Genomic DNA, 22,910 nt, shown 5'->3' on the forward strand with positions numbered 1-22,910 from the left:
AGCGAGTAAGAATGCTAACATATTCCAGGCGGAAATATAAATCATAGATAGATGTAGCTCCTTCAACTTACAAGGGAAATATAGGTTGCAAAACATTGCTGTTCTGACCGATATCTAAGCGGCCATCAAGGCACACAGGTCCAACCAGTTGAACTCCAAACTGGTGTGGGAATACCTTGAGAGACTAAAAGCGTTCCGATTGTACAATAGGAACTGGATACTGTGGATTCCAGGCCATGTGGAGTTAGACGGCAGTGAAGGAACAGACGGGCTTCCCAGGAAAGAAACAGCGACGCCTCTACACAGGTCAAAACCATTCTGTGAAATCAGAAATGGTTACGACGGCGAGGGAACTATACTGGGCGAATCTACCATGAATGGAGCAGTCCAGGTTACAGGGGGGTACGAATCCAAGCAATAAAAGGATTGGATTCTAGGACAGTGTCCGGCATTTGTACAAAGTATGCCTCAGTCTACTTTGCACAAATGCATATTAAAATTCCTGTTAGTTATAGGTTTTCTGAGCGCACTATAGCTCGTAGGTACACTACATCCAGTAAAAGGAGCACAATAGTTCTTCTAGGACGCAGCATTATTATTAACATTGATATTGGATATGTTTTAGTGAATCTAAGAAAAAAATGACAATTACCTGTTGTTCCCGAGGATGGATTGTTGTGTGTCGATGAATTAATATTCCTTGGCAGTGTCATACAATCGCCTCCAACGCTAGAAATGCCTCCTCCTCCTCCTCCAGCTCCACCTCTACTGTAGCTCAGTGTCGTTGTATGATGCAATGAACTTGCTTTCGGCAGGGTCATGACACCTGGATTCGTATAGCTTGATCCCGAATTTCCTGTTCCGCCCCCACCCCCACCACTATTTCCGCTGCTCCCTGTATTGTTCCTACCAAACGTTTGGGTATTTTTCATGGGAATATGTTCGCGCGGCTGTTTTCCACCTCCAGTGCTCCCTCCTCCTCCTCCACCGCCACTTCCTGCATAGGACACATTGTCCGCAAGCGGTACCTTCGTTGGCATGCCGCATCCAGCATTAATTTGCATTGCATTTGAGCAAATATGAGGCGATTTTACGTCTCCCGATAGCAGTATTGTGCCCGCATCGTGATTCTCTACATCCACAATCACATTAGCACTCTGCGAATGACCTAAATGATAGTGGGCGTGTTTTATAGGATCGAAAGGAACTTGTTGATGCATACCGCGCTGTTGGTATTGCTTTTGCAGGCTTTTGACTTCGAGGCGGGTTTTATCGCGCTGATAGTAAACGCCTGCAAAAATCAGGACATTCAGGATGAGGAGACTGCATCCGATGGCAATGGTTACACTTAGCGCTGTAGAATAGGCAGCATATCCTGCCGCTTCGAAGCCGGACAATGTGTCCGTGGTAGCATTTACGATAGTGGTAGGCGCGAAGGCACTATAGTTGGCACTCAGCGGAATGCAGGTTGTGAGTGATGATGGTTCAACTGTTGTGATTCCTGTAAAAAATTGCGGAAGTAAAAACAAGGAAATATTTTCAGTAATATCTCGGAAATAGGAGCAAGTTTTTTGAAAGGAGGAAATAGTATTTCATGAATTCTGACTCTAATTAAGGGCTGACTTTTCAAATTTATGAAAACCCGAACCACGGGTGTATATAATAGACTTCATTCTTCTGTAAAAGCGGCCCCATATGAACACAAATCCCTAGAATGCTTGATAAAGCTGTAATCCTTTTCAGCGTTCTGAAACGACGGAACGGCGGAGCTTGGTTCTTGGTCAGGCATGAATATTAGGTTGACTCTGAATTACGGAGAAGTCACGCGTGTATATGTTGGAATGTTACTTTCAGTAGCTACTCAAAAATGACAGTAAAAATTTCGTGCCTAGATAGGATGAAGGACTCAGAAATATGGTGGTCATAATAAACAAAAGCCTATTCATTCTGAATCTATCCATGGTAAACTCTCTGGAAACAAACTCCACAAACTAAACCAAAAACTTCTTGGATAGATGGAGAGACCTACCCCCATCCTTTTTCCGTTAATCTTTCATTAACAATTTACCGCTCTTTCATTAAATTTCCACATTAACGTCAAAAAACCTTGAATTCACTTATGCGTTCTTAGTTGTGGTAGCCATTACAAGCCATCCTCATGTGGGTATGCTCCATAATAGATTTCCGCGTAAAATGAAACCGTTAACTGTTTCAGTATTCAGGACGTACGAGGAACTACAAAACCACGGAAACCCCCAGCGATAACAACGAAAAACTTTTACCACAGCGAGAACGATGAGAAAAAGGAAAGTACACTGTCTCGGTAATCCCGGAAGATAAAGTTTTCCCTCAGCTCCTGTTTTTCTATTTGAAAATTTATTTGCTTGCAGTCAGCCAATGTTCAAATAGGAGCAAGGTTAAAGGAGCGCAATCGGGGAATACTTGTCCTTAGTTGACGTTATTTCTCAGTAAATATTCTTAGCTGGAAGTATTACGTAATATTCATGTGGGGCTTGTGGATGCTTCGAATAATCTAGCGGAATTTGCCAAGACTGAAGGAAAAACTTTGCAACTGATGTTGCTATTAAAAATTTGGTTTCCAAAGTTTAAGGAATGATGGATAAGTTTTGTAAAATGTTGGGTCTGGCGTTCTTAGTCATATTCTGTTATAGACGTAACGTTCATTTGACGGAAAATGTTTCAAGAAGAAAGGAAGAATGGAACTGGATGGAGCTGCGTTAATTATGAGAAAATTACTATTCGATCGACGTGACCTAAGGGACCATTATTATATTTAATAGAAAGTTGTTCTAAGGGTTAGTTTAGGTTAAGAGGTTGTACCTTTGCGTCTTTCGTAGTCTAGTGGAACATTGTTTAATTCGCCGCTCCATTTTTATGTGGTCCTGAATATGGTGGATGCAATGGTTTTTTCACAGGATCAACTCGTCTTAACACATGAAAACATCTCTGCATGCCTTTAAAAGTAAAAGGCTTCTGCCTGACGGGGTGTCTGTTGGCCAGGGAGTGAACTCCTGTTGTATGTGACTTCTACGAACGATGGTGGGTATGCGAAAGGACTCCAGTGGTACTCCCAGTGTAGTACCGAAGAGTATTTTAGCTTGATAGGTCAGTAAATCCCCAACTCCGCAATGCTATTAACATAGTATGCTGAATCTAAGCCCAGGTAAAGAAGCAGAGTTTGGGCAACGAACGGAAAGAGCTAAATAAACTATAGTTGGTGTTAATCCATTATGCTTAATCCTCTCTTGGTGACAGATCCCGCGACAGGTCGACCAAGAAAATGGATACAATGTCGCTAGAAACAACATGATCGGATCGTATAACAAACCCCGGAAAACCGGAAAATTGGCAAGGGTTCTTGGCGCATGGATGGCGTTTGGACGTATGTAAGTAAGTCCGAGCAAAACCAGAAACCCGATGGTCTGGTGCCAAAAGCTCCGACATAGAACGTGGTCGTGGACAAAATGGGTATAAACTTCTCTATTTCGGTAATCCGTGCACTTAACACGGTGCTGGTATTGCCATCTCAGAGGATTTCCATGATGTCATTAAAAAAGCCGAACGATTTGATGACCGACTGATGAACCTCACCATTATATCAGGTGATTGCACTATTCACTTCTTCTCCGCATGCTCACTATAGACAGGTCGACTTGATGACGAGAAAGATACCTTCTGGCAACTTTTCGATGAAACGACATGCAACCTGTCTGCTGATGGCGTTAGTGGTTATGTGAGTGAAAAGGCAGACGGTACCAGGTGTCATTGGGGAAAGGGATTTGAAACACCCAATGAGGGTGGAGAGCGTATAATCGACGTATATGTGGACACCCATAACCTTGTGCTTATGAACACATGGTTCTTCAAACAATTGTCTCATCTCCTTTATTTTAGAGTGGGAACAGCAAAGCACAGATCGACTATATTCTCATAAGACGCCGTACATTTTACCACCGTCACTGATTGCAAACTCGTTCCCAATGAGACCATCGCACCTCCACATCGGCCGTTGATTGCCACCGCGCATTAAATGGTGGCAATTTTGTGAGAAGAAAGAGGAAATGATCTCACTTACGCAATTACCAACCATTACAAATGTGGAAGAATCGCGGAACCAAATTAAAAACACGATCCACAAATCGGCCTCTGCAACCCTCGGATAGCCAAGCCACGTAAGCGGCACATCAACCGAGATACTTGGCTTTGGAATGATGAAGAAGAAGAAAGTGATCGCCGTCACCCGAGTGCCGCGCGGGATGGCAAGGAAGATCTTTATCGACCTGCCAACACACACAGAATATCGAATAGTTCTATTGCGATACTTTGCTTACCGGTGGTAGAGGTGGCGGTGAGGAAAATGGGGCGGCAACCCTATCGGCCAAACCAAAACCAAGTGGCCGAGGAGAACCTCCATAGCGGTGGCACCGGGAGACGCTGTACTCACTTTGGTTTGCCGGCCGTGATGCTGTAGGCGAATGCTCCAAAGGCCTAATCAGGGCGATCAGACCCGAGTCTGCACGGGGACTCATCTGAAGTGGTAAATTGGTCACGAAACCTTACCAGGGGTATGCTGGTACCATGGGAACCGGGAAAGCCCCGGGATTCACATACTTCGGGTGAATTCCTGTTGTATGTGAGGACAGCTCGGTTATTTGCGGTTGGCCCCCCTAGTACGGGTGCCGTACTCCATAGTTCGGTAGAGATTTAGGTAATTCTTGCATCCACCAGTATGAATGCTAAGCCATGCACTTGGTATAGACTGGTACCGTTGTTGCTTGTCTCAGCGGGGCTCTGATTGTGGTCACAAAATCAATCCGTGTCAGAAGAGGACCGTAGGGTTAAGTCTCACGACAGCTACCTGCGTTAAACATCATGGACGTAACTGTCAGCGCAGCTAGTGCTCAGAGGTGGCGGTGAGGAATACGGGGTGGCAACCTTGTCGGCTGAACCAAACCCAAGTGGCCGAGGAGAACCTCCATAGTGGTGGCACCAGGAGACGCTGTATCACATTGGTTTACCGGCCGTGTTGCAGTAGGCGAATGCTCCAAAGGCCTAATTAGGGCGATCAGACCCGAGTCTGCACGGGGCTCATCTGAAGTAGCAATAGGTCACAAAACCTTACCAGGGGTATATTGGTACCATGGGAATCGGGATAGTAACTGAATTCACATACTTCAGGTGAACTTCTGGGGAAGTTGCGAAGGCAACACGCCAACGAACATAAGCGACTATCAAATGGTGATCCTTTTCGAGGCCTGAGTCAGGGCTTCTCTTGTTGCACACATTCAGCAGACAACTCTTAAATGTATTGATGAGTGCGAAATGGTCAATCTAATTGCTTGTACGGTATCGGTCAGTTGAAACACAAGTGACCTTATTTCCAGTTCTATGCTCGAACAATACGCCGCCAATGACGAGGCGTTAGAACTTGCTGAATTCCACAAACCTCCACCCTTAAAATTACGGTCGGCGATTCCATAACTAGCCCGAGCAAGGTGTTATCAGAGTCATGGCATTCAGATCACCCATCACAATGCTATCCTTAGAAAGCCTTCCCTGAAGAAAGTATCCTTCATTACTCTATCGAAGTCCCCGTTGGTGCATAGCATTGTACGATTGTGATGCTCTTGAACCAGGGCCGACATCTTGCAGAAGTTTGTTAGAAACCCGCTCCCAGGTTAAGTACGCGCCTTGCGGTAGCGGTCAGAAGCAACTTGACATCGGATTCGCGTTTGCTCTCACTTGGCTTTCTAGATTGCAAAAGCAAGAGGGAGAGGAGTACTTTCTAGACCATTTTATTTCGATTCGGTCCAGAATGTTCAGATTAGGTTGTTGAAATTCCCGTTCAAGTTGGGGAAAGCGAGTATTCTGAGGGCGATCGCTATTGTCATCGAGGAGCATGCGGGCATTCCAAAAACCAACCATACTCCCTTTCCAACAGCCAAAGGTCTTCGGCGGGTCAGTCCTTATCCGAGGGGTTGTTGACGTTTCAGTTGCAATAAAGTTTCAAAATTTTCTGGTTGCTTGCCCACAAATTTCTTCCCCTTTTAGTCGCCTCTTATGACAAGCAGGGAAGACTTTAAGTAGGAGTTTTGTTACCCAACTCCTAGAACGCGCGCAACGTGGAATAGCCGTGTGGGTGTAGGCGGTGAAAGCCATCCTTCGACGAAATGGTAAAACTGTTTGATGACAGTCAGTCCTCAAATACCAGAGGATGCCCGGTGCTAAGAATGCGGTCGTGGGGGCTGCGGAAAGTGATGCTTTGATTTGTTGGAATGCTGCCTCTGATCCTATTGCCTATACTAATCGATCTCCCTTTATGACCCATCTGAAATGGTCACGAAACTTTACCCGAGGTATACTGGCACCATGGGAACCAGGATAGCCCCTGAATTCACATATTTGAGGAGAATTCCTATTGTATGTGCGTTCAGCTCGGTTGTAGCGGTTGGTCCCCTAGTGGGGGCTTCATGGGGGTTGTTAGTTACGTTCAAGCGAACATAGACCTTCGGGCCTCGGCGTGGTGTTCCGTTTCAACACGGTGCCGTACTACCTAGTTCGGTGGAGATTTAGGTAGACCTTGCATCCACCAGTATGGATGCTGAGCCATGCGCTCGGTATTGACTGGCACCCTTGTAGCTTGCTGCGGCGAGGCTCTGATTGTGGTCAGAAAATCAATCCGTGTCTTAAGAAGGCCTTGGGATTAAGTCCCCGGGATAGGCACCCACGTAAAGTACAGTGACGTAACTGTACATGATATGCTGATATACATTCCATGGAGAATAGGAAAATATAAACTGATGACAAAGTAGGGAAGGAGGAAAAGCTGGCTGCTATGGGCGTAAAACGAAAGTTTCGCCGCACGCGGCTTTGCTTAACTAATTAAAGAGGTATCAATGGTTGCAACTACAAATATGAAGGAAGTCTTGTGAAGAACCTTTGGCTGGCAAGTCTGGCACTGGAAATGGGTAGATAGCTTTAAGCTTAGATAGTTTTAGCTTAGGAATGCGAGCCATATTATCTGCTTTTCCGGAGCTGCACAACAAGGACTTCGGAAAAGCACAGCAATTGTGGGGCCGGTGTAGTATGCGATCTTTCTCCAGAAAAACGTAAACAAAGGCCTAAAAATCAACCAGACAAAGCAGAAGTATCCCCACTGAGACTATTGTAAGAGTTAAAGATGGCGCAGATAGTCGGTTGTGGACCAAATTGGACGAAAGACGAAGACGTCTTTGAAAGAGACTTCATCCAAATGGGCCCAAGAGCACAGAAAATTGAAGTGAAGATCCTCGGAAAGCAGTCCGCTATGTAAATAGAAAATCATTCGGAAGTTGGGATAGCAGAAAAATCAGTATTGGTTGGGTACTATATATAAAATACAAGTTTGGGCAGTCATCAGAAAGTCTTGCAGGTGTTTGGCATGTACAACTCATTAGAGATTTGACAGAAAGGCAGTGTGCCCTAGGCATGGACAGTTGAGCCATAGAAAGAGGATTTCTACTGAAAATGTCCGTTGGCTTCTTTGCGGACAAGGTAACGTGACTGATGAGAGCATTATACATATTGCGAGCTTGGGACGGTGTCAGGTCAGGTGTTTAGGTGTTTAGGTTCCGGTCGATTTGGAGTTCACATCCAAGACTACGAGGATGGTTTTATATTTATTTAGTTTTTAGATATAATATTTTTCAGAGTTTACCCAACGGGGGTTAATGCTCTGGACAACATCGTTTTAGGCATGAATTGGCAGGTCCTTGTTGGGGGACACTTTTATACCGAAGTATTAGAATGCGGCATGCCTTATCTAGCTCTATGGGAAACCGAGCTTGGAGATCACGGTGAGGATGGAACCCGTAGTTTTAAATAGTGAATCCACGTCAAACTTCCGAAGAAAGCATTCGCGATGTATTGATTGCACCAGACTAACTGATCTCGCAATGAAGGGGTGGCGAATTCTTCAACATTTCTAGCAAAGTGACTTAAAATTCAATGTTGCGCGTAAAATCATGCATTGGAACAGGCTGGAGGGTACTTTGGGAAGTAAAGGGGCGTATTGGTGGATGTTGGAAATTGCCGAGTTGTGGAAAGAGTATCATAGGTCGCTTCGTTTGGTACGAGCCGAAGAAGGCATGCCTCGGAAAGACGGAAAACAGATGAGATGAAAGGAGATTCCAGAGTGTAATAAATTAAAGTAAATTTTTCTGCTCCCAGCAGCTAGTAAATGAAGTGAATGAGGATCTGGTATTAACTGGTCACCCGAAGAATCGGGGCTTTACAAAAACGCCATTTACTTAATGGCTTGTATGGACATTATTCCACACGCATCTCGTTCAAATGGATGTCAACAGCGTAAAAGGCAAGGATTGCTGACCCTTCACTATGAAAGAGCTGGAAGAAAAACGGAAGGCACCAAGGACCCAATAGCATCCTGGCAAAGGTACTGATGTTTCGCAATTATCCGGATTTACTGCGATAACTCAGTGTGACTGAGGCAGTGGGGGAGGTGCTCGTGAAGCTCACAAGGATCAGACTCGTTGATGCGATGCATGCTGTCAAGGATTCATCGGTAACATAATTCAATTTTTATGGGTAGTGTACCTCGTCACGATCGATGTTAAAAACGTCTTCAATTCCATAAACTGGGCAGATATGTTAGATACACAAGAAAGTTCTTTCTAAGTGCCGGGTCGCCTCTTGTGAATCATCATCATCAGCGACGCTACAACCGGTATCCGGTCTCGGCCTGCCTTAATAAGAAACTCCAGACATCCCGGTTTTGCGCCGAGGTCTACCAATTCGATATCCCTAAAAGCTGTCTGGCGACCTGACCTACGCCATCGCTCCATATCAGCCAGGGCCTGCCTCGTCTTCTTTTGCTACCATAGATATGGGCCTTATAGACTTTCCAGGCTGGATCACACTCATCAATACGGATTAAGTGACCCGCCCACCGTGATCTATTCAGCCGGATTTTATCCAGAACCTGACGGTCATGGTATCGCTCATAGATTTCGTTGTTATGAAGACTGCGGAATAACGACGCCTACATAACACCTCTGTGAATACTGAAGGATTATCTGACAAAAAAAAACACTTTTTGCTCTATGAGAAGCTGGAGAGCCAGATTTGAATAGAAATAACGTCAGGGTAGCACTGAACCTAACGTCAGCCTACTAAAAAGGTTTCTCAGATCCATTCAGAGCAGCTATCCATTTATGCTTACGTGCACAGGATCGACAATCGAACCCCTGACAGTGTTTTTTGCAATGGGATGGTGGACGACGTGGATCACTCTTTTCTTTTTTGTCGGGGATGGGATGGTATTGGCTAGGAACTCAATGCAGTTCTGGGCAACATTGTATGTTGCTGAGGACGGTTGTCAAATGAAGTGGTGTTGCGCAGAACCTTCAGGTTCTTTTCTCCCATAGAAATTGAATTTCGACGGGAGGAGGGACTGGGATCCACACCGGATTCTTTGAACCAACAACTTCTCCTCTTCCTGTCCCTCGCATTGTGAAAGACTAGCCATAAGTAATCTGAGGTTCCAGGTTCCCTAATGGCGAAGAAGTGTTTAGTTAGTAATTCTGTGGTAAAGTCATTTGGCCACCCTACCCTAAAGAGTAAAATCCCTTTATCCCTTTATATGCCTTAACTACCACAGTACCTGCAACTGATTTAGTCAGTTATAATACTGCAGAGTTTGTAAAAAGGCTTCACTTTCTATAGCTACATCTAATCTGTAGTATCAGATGAATTATATTCCATTGGAAAGCTATGTCGATAATTTAATTGGCCACAAGTACTTAAGGTTTTTGCTGTCAAATAATGAACCTAAAAAAAACCGTAATCCACCTATAATGATAGATCTGTTGCTACCCTGAACTCTACGGAATCCTTCTGATAGAAATTGCAAAAATCCTGAAAGCCTGAACAAATTATGATTAAAAATGATTTTCCACAAGTATTACCGCTGAGAACTCCAATGTTGCTTGAATTGCCGGACGTCCTTTTAAGTGCATCCTCGAGAATCGAGAGGCGAGACAACGAGTCAGGCTTTACGAGGCCATCATATAAATTCATGTCGTCGTGATTTTTAAATAAATTATGTCGTGCAATTACGTCCTCCATGCCGGCTTTATGAAGTTCAGGTATTAATCGTAGCCAGATCGAAAGCTGATGGGCTCGGAAGTGATTCTTAATGCGCGGCTTCATTCCTGAAATGAATCAAAAGGAAAACGAATACAAATGAAAAGTCGTTTTTCACGTGACTGATTTTGTGAAAGCATTCTACAGTGACATCCGCTTCAATGTGCAATATACCGAGTGCATTCCTATTATATATGCAGCGGCCTTTGATTTTTCAGTGCCATTAATCTACAAATGCGGATTTTCGGAGAATAATAATGCAAATTGTGGAAAGTATAATGGGAATGCTTTTGTGCTACTCCTTTCATAATTTCATCGTAATTTTCACCTTTTATTCGGTTTAGTAAAAGGTGATGCGGTGGTCACTTTTGCTTCTGTAGTAAAAACGGATTGTACTCAATGGGGAGCACATTCTACGTACCTATTTCGAGATATTTCTGATGAAGCGAATCGTATTCCTCCCACATTATACTTCGGAAGCGACTGCGTTCCTTGGCAGCTGGTAGCATTGTGTCTTGTCGATGAGGCTCATTTGGATTCCTATAGATAGGAAGAAAGAAGAAAAATTGGAATAATGATAATTTAGATGTAGAGAATTGAAAAGACTGAAATAGGGTGGATGATTACGATTTCAAAAGCATTGGATGAAGTTATTATGGACCCCTTGTAACGATAGCTTAAAGGTCCTAATATCAGGAAGAAGGTAGGAAGAAATCAGCATTTGGCTTATCAATAAAATCTAGGAAATAAGTGATATCAGAAGTAGGCATGGTAAAAATATGCATAGCGTTGTTGTAGGTGGTTGAGACTTTTTTCTGACCTTAATTAATTTCTGGCTCTTCACTCTCGTACCCTTTCTTCACGATAGATCAAAGATTGTCTGCTGAGTTGGTGTAGGAGTTTTCTCAGATACACACAACGTGTCGGTCTCCCAAGAACGGTAGGTGTATTTTTTTTTTTGTGCGTACACGGAGGTGGAAAATCTTAGAAAGATACGTCCGCCGCACTCATCCTATTTGCAGCTTTCCTCCTTCTTTGCTCCTTCAGCAACTCCTCCTGCATTTGGATGATTGTGGAGCCAACCACAAGCCACTTCTCCTCGGACTCCAGCATCTCAGTAACCAAGCTCTCCGGGGTTCCGCTCCTGTCGAGCACCTGGTTTAAGCTCCTTCTCTCCATCGCAAATCGTGGGCAGTGAAACATCACATGCTCTGGATCCTCCGGTATGCCATCGCATCTGGGACAGTTCAGAGAATCACCCAACCCAAAGCGGTGCAAATACTGCCTGTAGCAACCACCGTGCCCCGTGAGGAACTGGGTAATGTGGTAGTTGGTCTCCCCATGTTTTCGCTCAAGTCACACCCCAATGTTGGGAATGAGCCTGTGCGTCCACCGACCCTTCGCAGACTCGTCCCATCTGCGTTGCCAGAGATCAAGCGACTCTGACCTTGCCGCATTTCTACGCTGTGCATGCCCCTCCATATGTCTTGCATTGTACAGGACATTCATTTCTTTGGCCAGAATGTCAACTGGGATCATGCCTGCCACCACCAATACTGCCTCATCTGATGTGGTTCTAAAAGCACTGCAAACCTTCAAAGCTATCCGCCGGTAAACCGAGTTCACCTGCTTCCGTCTCTGAGAGTTTGCAAGCGCCTCTGCCCACACAGGCGACGAGTAGAGCAGGATGGAGCGCACCACTCCGGCTAGCACCAGCCTCTGGCAATGTTTCGGTCCACCAATATTTGGCAATATTTTTGCAAGTGCCGTGGTGGCACTGGCTGCCTTTTGGCATGCATACTCTAGGTGTTCCCTAAAACTCAATTTGGTGTCAATTATTACCCCCAGATATTTGATAGCCGGGTTTGATACGACCGTATGTCCACCGACCTCCACTTTCACAGTGTTATTTTTCCTGCGGTTCGTTATTAAGACCGCTTCCGTTTTCGCGTCTGCCAAGGTCAGCCCGGCCTTTTCTAGCCAGGACTTTACCGCTCTCACTGTTTCTGTTGCGTAAACCTCCACATCTTCTGGGTGTTTTGCTGCAACAACCACAGCTAGGTCATCAGCAAAGCCGACAATCGTAGTCCCCTCTGGGACGGGAAGAGCAAGCACCCCATTATACATGATATTCCACAACAGGGGACCAAGTACCGATCCCTGTGGTACCCCGGTTGTGACAATGTACTCTTTGGGGCCCTCATCCGACTCTGAGAGGTAGTTTTCCACCAAATTCGCTAAGTATCCGGGGACACCTATGTCAGCCAACGCCCTTTTAATTCTATTCCAGTTGGCCGAGTTGAATGCGTTTTTGACATCCAACGCTACCACGGCACAGCAGCCGCCAGAAATCATTGCACCTTTTGCCAGGTTTACCACCATGCCAATGGCGTCCACCGTAGAGTGGGCGCGTCGGAAACCAAACTGGCGTTCCGACAAACCATTGCTGGCTTCGACGTTGGGCAGGAGTCTGTTGTAGATGACTCTCTCCATCATCTTCCCCATTGTATCCAACAGACAGATAGGACGATAAGACACTGGGTTTCCAGGTGGCTTGCCAGGCTTCGGAAGCAACACCAACTTTTGCTTTTTCCACTGGGCAGGAAATATTCCTTCTTTTTTGCCAGTTTCAAAGCTCGGTTGGGGATGCCATCTAAACCTGGGGCCTTGTTGTCACCGAACCTACCACATATTTCCCGCAGCTCCTCCACAGTTACGGGCGGTATTATGCCGTCATTTAGCTGGACAAAAATTTGTCTTCCCCTATTTTCGTGGTGAGGGAACAGAGTGGTAACAATGTGTTTCAGGAGGCGCGGACAGGTCACCTGGGGTGATTTCCGCAGTCTTTTCATCACCACTCTGTAAGCCTCGCCCCAAGGGTTTATGTCGGCATGGTCGCATAGCTGTTTGAAGCAGTTCTTTTTACTCCTCCGAATGGCTTCCTTTAGGCGGCCACGCAATTGCTTGTGTCCCTCCTCTCGACCGTCACCACCGGGTTTTCCCCTGAGCCTCTGGCAAAGCCTCCTTGCCCGAAAACATGCGGCTCGCAAACTTGCGATTTCGTTGTTTCACCAGTAGTTTGTAGTGTAGTGTAGTGGGTTGCCTACTGGGGAGCAATTCGCTTCTGGGCATAGTAGCATCGCATGCTTCCGTCACCCATCGAGTGATCTGGGTGGCTTTCTCTCCAGCCGTACCATTCAGGGATATGTCGGATTTGAGCACCGCAGAAAACGTGTCCCCCTCGAAAGCTTTCACTGTCCAGCCAAGCATACCACCCGGCATTCTGCGAAAACTCTTTTTCGAGCTCGATCCGCCCTTGATCTCTATGCAGATTGCCTGGTGGTCGCTGTGAGTATAGTCCTCACTGACATGCCAAGCGATTCTACTGACTAAAGTGGCACTCACGTATGTCAGGTCCACTATAGACCCCAGGCCCCTTCCCCGGAAAGTGTACGAAGACCCAACATTCGCCAGTACCACGTCCAGCTCCGCGAATGCTTACGGTCCGCACGGGCATACCCTAGAAATTGCATTGCCAAAGCTGTGGAAAAGAAGCAGAAATCTAGAGTCAGGCTATGGAAACAAGGAAACATGGTAAACCGTTTTTTGATGACCTCTGGAAGATTTCTGGTTGCACGTAGGGAGAGTTGCTTTCCTCCGTGAATTCTATGGGCTGGCTCTAAAGATCTCGCCCGACTGAAGTTTTCTCACTTAGTCTCATTACATCAGTCATGGTCTAAGAAATTTGTGGCATCAGAACGAAGCACCACAGCGCTAATTGAGATCTTCGGTGCGGTCACTACCTATCCTATTCATTACATTCTCTAATGGAAGGCGAAGGTGAAATTGCAATCCAAATTAGAGACCTGAGTAATAATGAAATATTGCAAAAACCAAGATTTCCGATGCTGATAAGATGTCTAATGTATTCTCTCCGCAGGAAGCAACTTTTCTGGGTCAAAACCGCCATGAGATTAACATAGCATGCTGGTCCCAAGCCCAGATAAACCAGGAAGGTTTGAGGCACTTTGTACTATCCCCAGTAAAACAAAAATAAAATGCTGATATCAGGTAAAGAGATAAATAAAGAATAGTCGTAGTTATTCCACTATGCTAAATCCTACCTGATCTCATTTGGTGATAGGTCCAGCGATAGGTCGACCAAGAAAATGCATACAATGTCGTTGGAAACCACATGATTGGACCGAGTAACAAACTTCGGTAATGTGCTAGGGCGTCCACCTCAGTCGGCGCGGCAGGATGGACCCCGGTGTTGCCGAGAAATAGGCAAGGGTTTTTGACGCAAGCATGGCGTCAGGACGTAGGCAAGTTAGTATGAACAAAATAAATACTTGTCTGCACGCTAAATGTTGGTACTCTAACTGGAAAGACCAAAGAACTCGCAACAGCCGTTCGGAAAAGGCGCATTGATATCTGTGGTCTGCAAGAAACCGATGGTCTGGTGCCAAAAGTTGTGACATTGAACGCGAACGCGGTAAAAATGGCTATAAACTTCTCTACTTTGGTAGCCCACACTCAATATGGTGTTGGCATTGCCATCTCGGAGTATGGATGCCATTAAAGAAGTCGAACGATTTGATGATCGGCTTATTAAGCTCACCATTATATCAGCTGATCGCACTATTCAGTTCCTCACCGCGTATGTATGATCATCATCATTGCCGGCGTACTTAATGGTCCTGTGTTCATCCTAAACTCATAGAAAGCATTTGCTTCGTTCTGACTCATTTAGCAACCTTCCAATAATGTAAAAAAATCCGTGATGCTTTTGGCAGAGTCATCCCTGAGATTTTCCAGCCCTGTCCAATGTCTACTGCCTTGGTCTCACTAGACCCGGTAAATTGCAAATGAAATGCAGAAGGATTTCAACCCCCTTTCTCCAGCTGCAGCAGTGCGCTATATTTTTGCATGGAAAGTGTAAAAAATTTGAATTTGATAATTTTTAAAGTTTTGTGTAAAGTAAAATCAAATTATTATCTATCCGTTCGTTCGTCCACCCCATATAGGGGTGATGTAACAGCGTTACAGGAAATGCGTTGGACGGGGACCGGTTTTATGGAGAAGAGCCGCTACACCATGTATTATAGTGGTAATCCAGTAAACCATGTGCTCGGAGTAGGTTTCTTGAACCTGCTGTTATCGGCTTTGAAAATATGAGCGAAAGGCTATGCACTATGCGTTTGCGAGGCAAGTTTAGAAATATAACCCTCATAAACGTTCACGCCCCTAAAGAGGAGACGGCAGAGCGGAGAAGGATACCTTCTACGAGGCAGTTGAGCGGACCCTCGAAGACTGTCCCAGGTATGATATCATAATCACACTTGGAGATTTCAATAGTCAAGTAGGCAAGGCTCCCATAGCTTACATAGGTATACCAATAATAACGGACTGCTGATTATTCATTTACCAGTGTCACACGAAATGGTTGTTGGAAGTACCTGGTGTGCGCGGAAATCGGTCCACAAACTTACGTGGGCCTCTCCAGACGGGACCACTTTCAACCAAATTTACCACGTGTTGTTCGAACGCCGCCTCAGCCTTGATGACTGTCAAAACATATAGGGGGGCCAATATAGACTCGGATCACTATCTCGTTGGTATGGAGCTCCGAGCTCGAATAACAACAACACCCAGAATCCTCTCTGACAATCAGGTGAGAGTTAACACTAAAACCATAAGAGGGAAGTGGATACAGCAATAACCGTAGTCAACAGAGGACCTGGGGATGAAGCATCAACAAATGATCTTCACAACCACCTGAAGAACGTTATCATTAATTCGGCCACAAACATACTTGTACAAGTAATGTTGCATTTTCAAAGAAGGCGGGCACGCACAGAGACTTATCACGAACTCCGTCCAGCGGAGAAGCGACTTCACAAACGGAAAAAGAAAGACTGCGAGAACCAACAAGTCAAGTCAACAAGTCACCAACGTCCCGAGACGTACAAAGTGCCTGCATCCAGAGCACGTGCGAGATTTTCGGCTGCACATCAATGAAGGCAAGACAAAGTATATGGTGGCAATCTCAGCACCGAAAACCAACCAATCAATAACATCAAGCCGCACTGGTCAAACGGGAAGAATAAAGATAGGAGAATACAACTTTGAGACCGTTGATAATTTCTCCTATCTAGGGTGGAAAATCACAACCAATAACAGCTGGAAACGTCTCACCATAGGGTCAAAGCTCTTACTGTACAAGACAATGATCTTGCCAGTGCTTATGTATTCCTCGCAAACTTGGGTTCTTAACAGGAAAAATTGCGAACTCTTGGCCGCGTTCGAGAGAAGAATTCTCGGAAGAATTTTTGGCCCCCTACATGAGGATGGACGATTCCGTAGCCTACACAATGACGAAATCTATGAGCGATACCATGACCGTCAGGTTCTGGATAAAATCCGGCACAATAAGTTACGGTGGGCGGGTCACTTAATTCGTATCGATGAGGATGATCCAACCCGGAAAGTCTATAAGGGCAATATCTATGGTAGAAAAAGAAGACGAGACAGATTGTGCCTGAGGTCAGGACGCTAGACAGTTTTTAAGGATATCGAATTGTTGGACCTCGGTGCAAAACCATGATGTCTGGAGTTCCTTATTAAGGCAGACCTAGACCGAATACCGGTTGTTGCGCCGTTGCTGATGATGATGATTTACACCTATTCACTAATTGACTCCTAGGCAAGCGCTTCCAACTTGAACTGTTTTTTCCAGGCAATGCAAACTCATTCTTCGGATTTTAATAATTCCTGAGTCTGCGGTGGGCGTGCTAGTTGGGAAGCAACTTGCTTTCACGGTTGTGGTTCACGGACCCCTCAGTCACATGTCGCACGCTGTCTTACCTCTGCCCTGGAAGCAGCGAGACCGATGCGGCTACAAGGTGGTATTTAGCCCCTTATATAAATACAAAATACTTTCTCTTAGTCCTGCAATCAGTGATATGTATTTAAATATAGGAGGTGGAACCTTGCGAATTTTAAGATGATTTGGGCTCAACGCTTCTTTTTATATTAGCCGTAGTAGTCCTAGATATTTTAGCTGCAATGTTGTGGAAGGACAATTTGCAGGTAATAGTTTTTTTCAATTTCTCCCGAGCTTACAACGTTTCCCTGAGATTGAAGGGGATTCGAAATCGGACCGCACTCAAAGTGTACCCGATTTTTAGGCTCCTCGAGCGTGAACTGGAGTCTTGTGGAATTAGGGGACGAGGAATTTACCTTTTCAGCTAGCTTGACCAATTTAAAAAAAATGTTAAAATTGTCCTAGTCATACATTTTAGCATACATAGCTCAACACTAAACAAGTCCTGCTCGCTTCAAGAAAGGCCATTGGTCTGTAAAAATATTTCGAAACGAACGAAGTAAAATTCCTGTTTTCAAATCCCCGTAAGCCAGATGGAAATGTCGGATGCATTCCCAAACCAACGAGGAAGTTTAATCAATCAATGCTTCGGCATAAAGTGGCTTTACCATTCCGGAATTGCTTTTAGCTTGTACCATTGAACCGTAGAAGTGCGGTCAACCGTCATAATCTATCCCCATGAATTGAAACATTTTCTTTTGGGTCGTAAATGCATGCGAATCCCTATGAATGTTTTCGCATTTTTCGCTAAGAGCCTTTTCCATTTCTAGACATTGTAGTGTTGCGAAATGGTAATAAAATGCAAAAACCAACAACTATAAACCCTGTCCTATAGCCATGCCAGACGATAGGAAATGGACAATATAAAAAAGGATGGAAACCGTACGCGCAAAGACCACACCGGTCTCCGGTCGTTCAAAGGATTCCTGCACTATATGTCGAGTTTAGGGATCATATAGAAGTGACCAAGTCCTTCATTTAGATGGGCAGCATTTGAAGGAATGGAAGGAAAATATTGGCAACGAATAGTTTTATTACAAATGTGGATCACATGCTGCACACATAGAATAGTTTAAGCCCTGGATTGCTGGCGGGAAAAGGGAGACGGAAATTAACACTTTTTCTCTGCATTGAAGGAATTACGAAGGAACAATGTGACCGATTTTAGAAAAAGTTTATTTCTTCTTGACTGAATCTTTTGTAAAATGCATAATTGTTAGGATCTAGGTTGAAGTCAGCAGTAAAGCTGATGTCGTTAAATTTCGAATCGCTCTTATCACTCCATCCGCGGAAACCAACAATTTGTTGCCATTTTTATAGTAAAACTCACGGACTTCCATAAATTATCAACCTAGCATGTACATACATATGCGGAAGACAAAAGCGCATGTAAATATGCATACAAATGTTTGGCAGGACATGACTATGTGCTAAGCAAGCTACCAACTTACCCCGTCCTAGCGAAATTGCTCCAATATATCATAACAGCTTCGGACAGTGCGACCTCAGATTTAGTGTAATTGCTTGGAAAGTGGCTGAATCCCTCGACAAGTGGTGCACCGAAAATATAGGGTAGATCCTCGCCATGGACGGTTCCCATTCTTTGCGGATAGTCGCCATCCTTTGTTTGGTAGTCAAACACGTAGAAGTAGCATTTGGGGCCCACTTTACCATCTTGACCGTTCCCTGTGGGAGCTGCGGGGGGTGGTGCTAGCATATCGGCAGTTCGGATCAACGGTGCAATGTACTGTGCATCCGAAAGTGCTGCAACAGCTGTGTCTCGAGTATTGATAGGGTGTTGTGACGTCCGATCCCAGTCTGTGTATTCGTTGACAATCTGTAATCGAAAAATAAATTTGCCTTGCATTAGAATGCGGAAAGTCTTTTGAGTAAGCAATGCTGTAACGGAAGACAACTTTGGGGGTGAAAAGAGAGTATTAGGGATGTTTCGAATGCATATCGGATGTTATGCAAGGAAAGCTGTGACGGGCAAGTCTGGCCAGAATATTAGAAAAAATACCAATTTCACTGCTATTTTGTAAAATTGAAAAGTATTGTCAGGATATGTATGCGGATTCCTAAGGACTTATGAGGGAGTTAACTGAGCCGGACACATTTTTTTTAGTGCTGAGAGAGAGGAGGGCATGTACGGGTATTATATATCATATATTGTGGTCAATCTCCCCTAAATGCAGCACAGCATGCCATCGCTGACGATTCGCCGAAACGTGCTGCGAGTCTTTCTAATAAGAATACTCTGCTCTTCAACTATCTGCTCCTAGGCCGACCCACTCGATTGTTATCCTGGCATAATGGGTGGTCCCTCTTTCTTCAAGTGTGTCCTATTTACTACTGTCTAGTTGGCATATCTACCAGTACCTGATTGGTGGCTCGTTGCTGTTCTTCGTTCGAGATTTTTTCTGGCACGGGAAGAAAAGGGTTTACCAAGGCTTCAGGCCTTTGAATAACAGTGATGGTGCCCTTTTATGTGGTATCTCCATAGAACAGCACAGGCAGAACATTGACCCGGAAAAACCTCAACCCGATGTTGGTGTTTAGGTATCCATATTTCCATATTTAAGACAATAAACTGAAGGTGGACGTAGCGCTGTAAATACAGCGGGTGACATCATGCTTAGTGCCACCATCGGCAGAAACAATGTTACCAAGATAGACAAATTGACAGACGTCCTTGCTGTTTTGCCTGTGAGTGAAAATAAGAAGAGTGTGATGACCAGCCAGACTGACTACCACGGTGGTGAAGTTGATTGTTTTTATATGAACCGTCGAATTCTATTTACCCTTTCTTCTATGATTAGCGACAGCAGCATCTCCAGCTTAGCGGAATTTTAGTTAAGGAATTTTTTATTAAAGTGGGTGGAGTTTAGAGGAATGTATGTGCCCACATGGTCGAAAATCAATTTCCGTGTTCACCTTAGTAGGAGTAAAAGTTTTCATCTTGCTGTTTCGCCTGTCCGCCTGTTTCGGTTGTTTCAGGCACCTGACTTCCTGACTCTACCAGCCCTCTTCTATGTACTTGTGAAATTCCTACTCCGCTCGGTGGCATACTTTGAGGTTCTATAATTATCATCAAGCTAATTTCGTCAGCTATGCTTGCGAGTGAGGATGAACGTGTTTGCGGCTGCACGAATTTATTGATTGTAAGGGTCAGTCATTCATGCTGCATTTCCAGAGCATCCAAGCATGATAATGAAGTCATAGGCATGTTTCGCAATGAGGAAACTTCACTGACTCCATAGCAGAAGTGTTTCTCTGTCTCTGCAATCTACTCTATAAGAGCGTTTATGAGGCTGATATTTTGAATTTGCGCAGACTTCATAGTAAATCGATTACATAGCAACCGATAATAAGAGATTTAATTTTTGATTGAGCATGGAGTAGGTTTCCGCTAGGAAAAGACGATTCGCTAGTTCGCATGTGTGAGGGGGTTTGTGGTGGGGAGAAGCTATAGCTGCTGAGTACTCAGGCCGTGGTGGCCCGTTATACTCGACACCCCCATCTAATATTCGGAGGATTTTCCTTAGTGGATGTGATTCTACCCGTTGCTACTGGAGAACATTAGCATCGAAGATCTGATGTCAGATGCGTCCATAAACGGGGCATTCATATATAAAATGCTCCGTGGATTCCGCTTCCTCATTACAGGAAGGAAACGTATCGTCTTGAATTATTCCTATTTTGAACATATGTCCAGCTAGCGAATTACGGCCTATCATAATGCCCAGAATACTTCTGCAAGTCTTTCTGCTTTTCGACAGGATAAACTTTGCAGTATGCTTGTTTAGTTCTGACAAGAAAAGTTTGGTGTGTCTAGCAACATTTAGGCTCTGTCACTTGTCATTTTGGGAACTTTGTTCCCAGTTTTTGAAGACAACCTTAACCAATGTTACTGATAGTCCAATTTTTGCTCCTGGCATGGGGGAGATTGAACCCTCTTTTACAAAAGTACCGTAGATTTCATTTCCCTCTACGCCACAGTGACCAGGTATCCAGAGTAATTTGACGGGGTAGAATCTAGAGATAGAATTCAATCGATTTCTGCATTCTTGAACGATTTTCGAGGTGATTAAAGGACTGCACGATGCCCTCAATGCAGCCTGGCTATTACCGCAGATTGCGATGTGCCTGCTCTTCAACCGCTCGTCAATCACCCAATTTGCCACCCTTAGGATCGCATATACTTCGGCTTAAAAAATTATTGCATATTGTCCTAAAGGGAAGGCCTACTTCTCGTTTTTATTCGAGAGGTAGACTCCGGCTCCAGAACCCTGTTCTGTTTTTGCGTCACCCGTGTAGAAGACTTTCGTGTATCACGCCACGCACTTCTTTGGGAGTTTTCTCTACGTTGCAGGGTAACTTCATATATTCTTCCAAACAGATGCATGGGGACTCAAGAATCGGAAGGCATTGTAAGAACTGGGTTCAGTACTGCCGATAATTCTTCTAATGTTCTGTGCTTCCCAAGTCCGCTGTTTACCCATAGATCTAATCGATTAAGTCTATGAGGTGCTCTTATTGCAGTGCTTTGTATAAATTATCCAGGCACCGCAAATTGAGAAATGCACTTAGTGCTGCGTTGGATGTCGTGCTCATGGCACCAGTAATATCTAGACACATAGTTTTTTGTAGTGACGCCAGTTTACAGTGAAAACCTTTCTGTCTTACCTTAACCTACTACACTAATGATGCATAAGCGAAAATCGGCCTGAATCGAGAGATAGGCCTGTCTACACAGCCCGTCCAGTTTCCTCCTTTTTGTAAATAATACCATTAAGTTTCTATTTGAATTAACTGAAAGTCCATGCCTTAGGCACCAACTATCTATTAGTTCAACGAAAAGCTGAATATTTCTACACACCGTTTGGAGATCGAAATCAACAAGAAGCACTGCCAGCCATCAGCATAAACTTGAGCGTGTGTTGGCAAATTTTGCGGTTCGCATAGTAATGAAACGATTTGCATGCTCTACAGAAATGGGGATAGCACACCCCCTTGGGAGCAGCCTGTCATTGCTTCTACTGTTAGATAGCAACCGGCGCACACTTCAGCACACAGCGATCTCTACGTTAGCATACCGTAGATTCACTTAGTTAAAGTATCATTACAACCATGGGCTCTGGTGGCATAATAAAGTTTGTGGGAAATCCCACTGCCAAACGCCCCTTCAATGTGCACGAACACCCCCATCGCATTCTTTGAAACCAAAGAATAAAGAGCAGACAGGCTTCCCACGTTGGTAAGCATGATGGTTTTCATTAAGTGGATGCAACCTAAGCGCCTTCCCAAAAATGTAACGCTCAATCAGTTTTTCCAAACCTTTCAGCAAGAATCTGTCAGAAGTGCTTTGGATTAGAATAGCCATCTCTCCCAGGGCTCGGTACGAAAACTACCTTAACCCTTTGTTAAGAGGTATGCACAAGACCCAAAGCAAGACACGCTAGAAAAATATTTCTTTCCAATAGCTCCAAGTCTTCCATAGTTTTCTTTAGCATTGCTGGATAGATGCTATCCATGTCAGGTTCTTTGAAGTGTTCAAAGGACAGTATCCAGCTCTCACCTTTTCATAGGTAACACCTGCTTTCGCAGTGTTCCAGTTCCATCAACTCTCCCTCTATCACTTCTCCCACCCGTTCTCCCGGATGGCGTGCTTCCAGTCTGAAGCTCATGAAAATACCATCAGGTTTTCTAAGACAATCCAGCGTGGCCAGCTTATCCTTTTTAATGACTCTGCGCAGCCTTCAAGTCTCTCTTTCGGCTTCCACTTGGCATAGTCGTTCTTTTTGAGGAAAATAGCCTCTGTTCAGTGCATTTCTCATAACATTATATCAACAACATCAAC

General features: G+C 44.7%; 1 protein-coding gene across 3 annotated transcripts in view; it reads right to left on the minus strand.

The window, feature by feature from the left end:
• The window catches only part of LOC119660213 (neuroligin-4, Y-linked), a 329,531-nt gene that overhangs the window by 139,005 nt on the left and 167,616 nt on the right, over positions 1–22,910 (minus strand). For 2 of the 3 annotated variants that reach the window (XM_038068647.1, XM_038068649.1), the window contains exons 7-10: positions 18,502–18,887; positions 10,586–10,704; positions 9,987–10,232; positions 653–1,501 (exon numbers count right to left, since the gene is read on the minus strand). In XM_038068647.1, the coding sequence (XP_037924575.1) occupies positions 653–1,501; positions 9,987–10,232; positions 10,586–10,704; positions 18,502–18,887 (1,600 nt within the window). The remainder of the gene's footprint in view (positions 1–652; positions 1,502–9,986; positions 10,233–10,585; positions 10,705–18,501; positions 18,888–22,910) is intronic. The other variant, XM_038068648.1, reaches the window with a different exon arrangement.

The sequence above is a fragment of the Hermetia illucens genome, chromosome 6, assembly GCF_905115235.1.
Source record: "Hermetia illucens chromosome 6, iHerIll2.2.curated.20191125, whole genome shotgun sequence".
Lineage (NCBI taxonomy): Eukaryota > Metazoa > Arthropoda > Insecta > Diptera > Stratiomyidae > Hermetia > Hermetia illucens.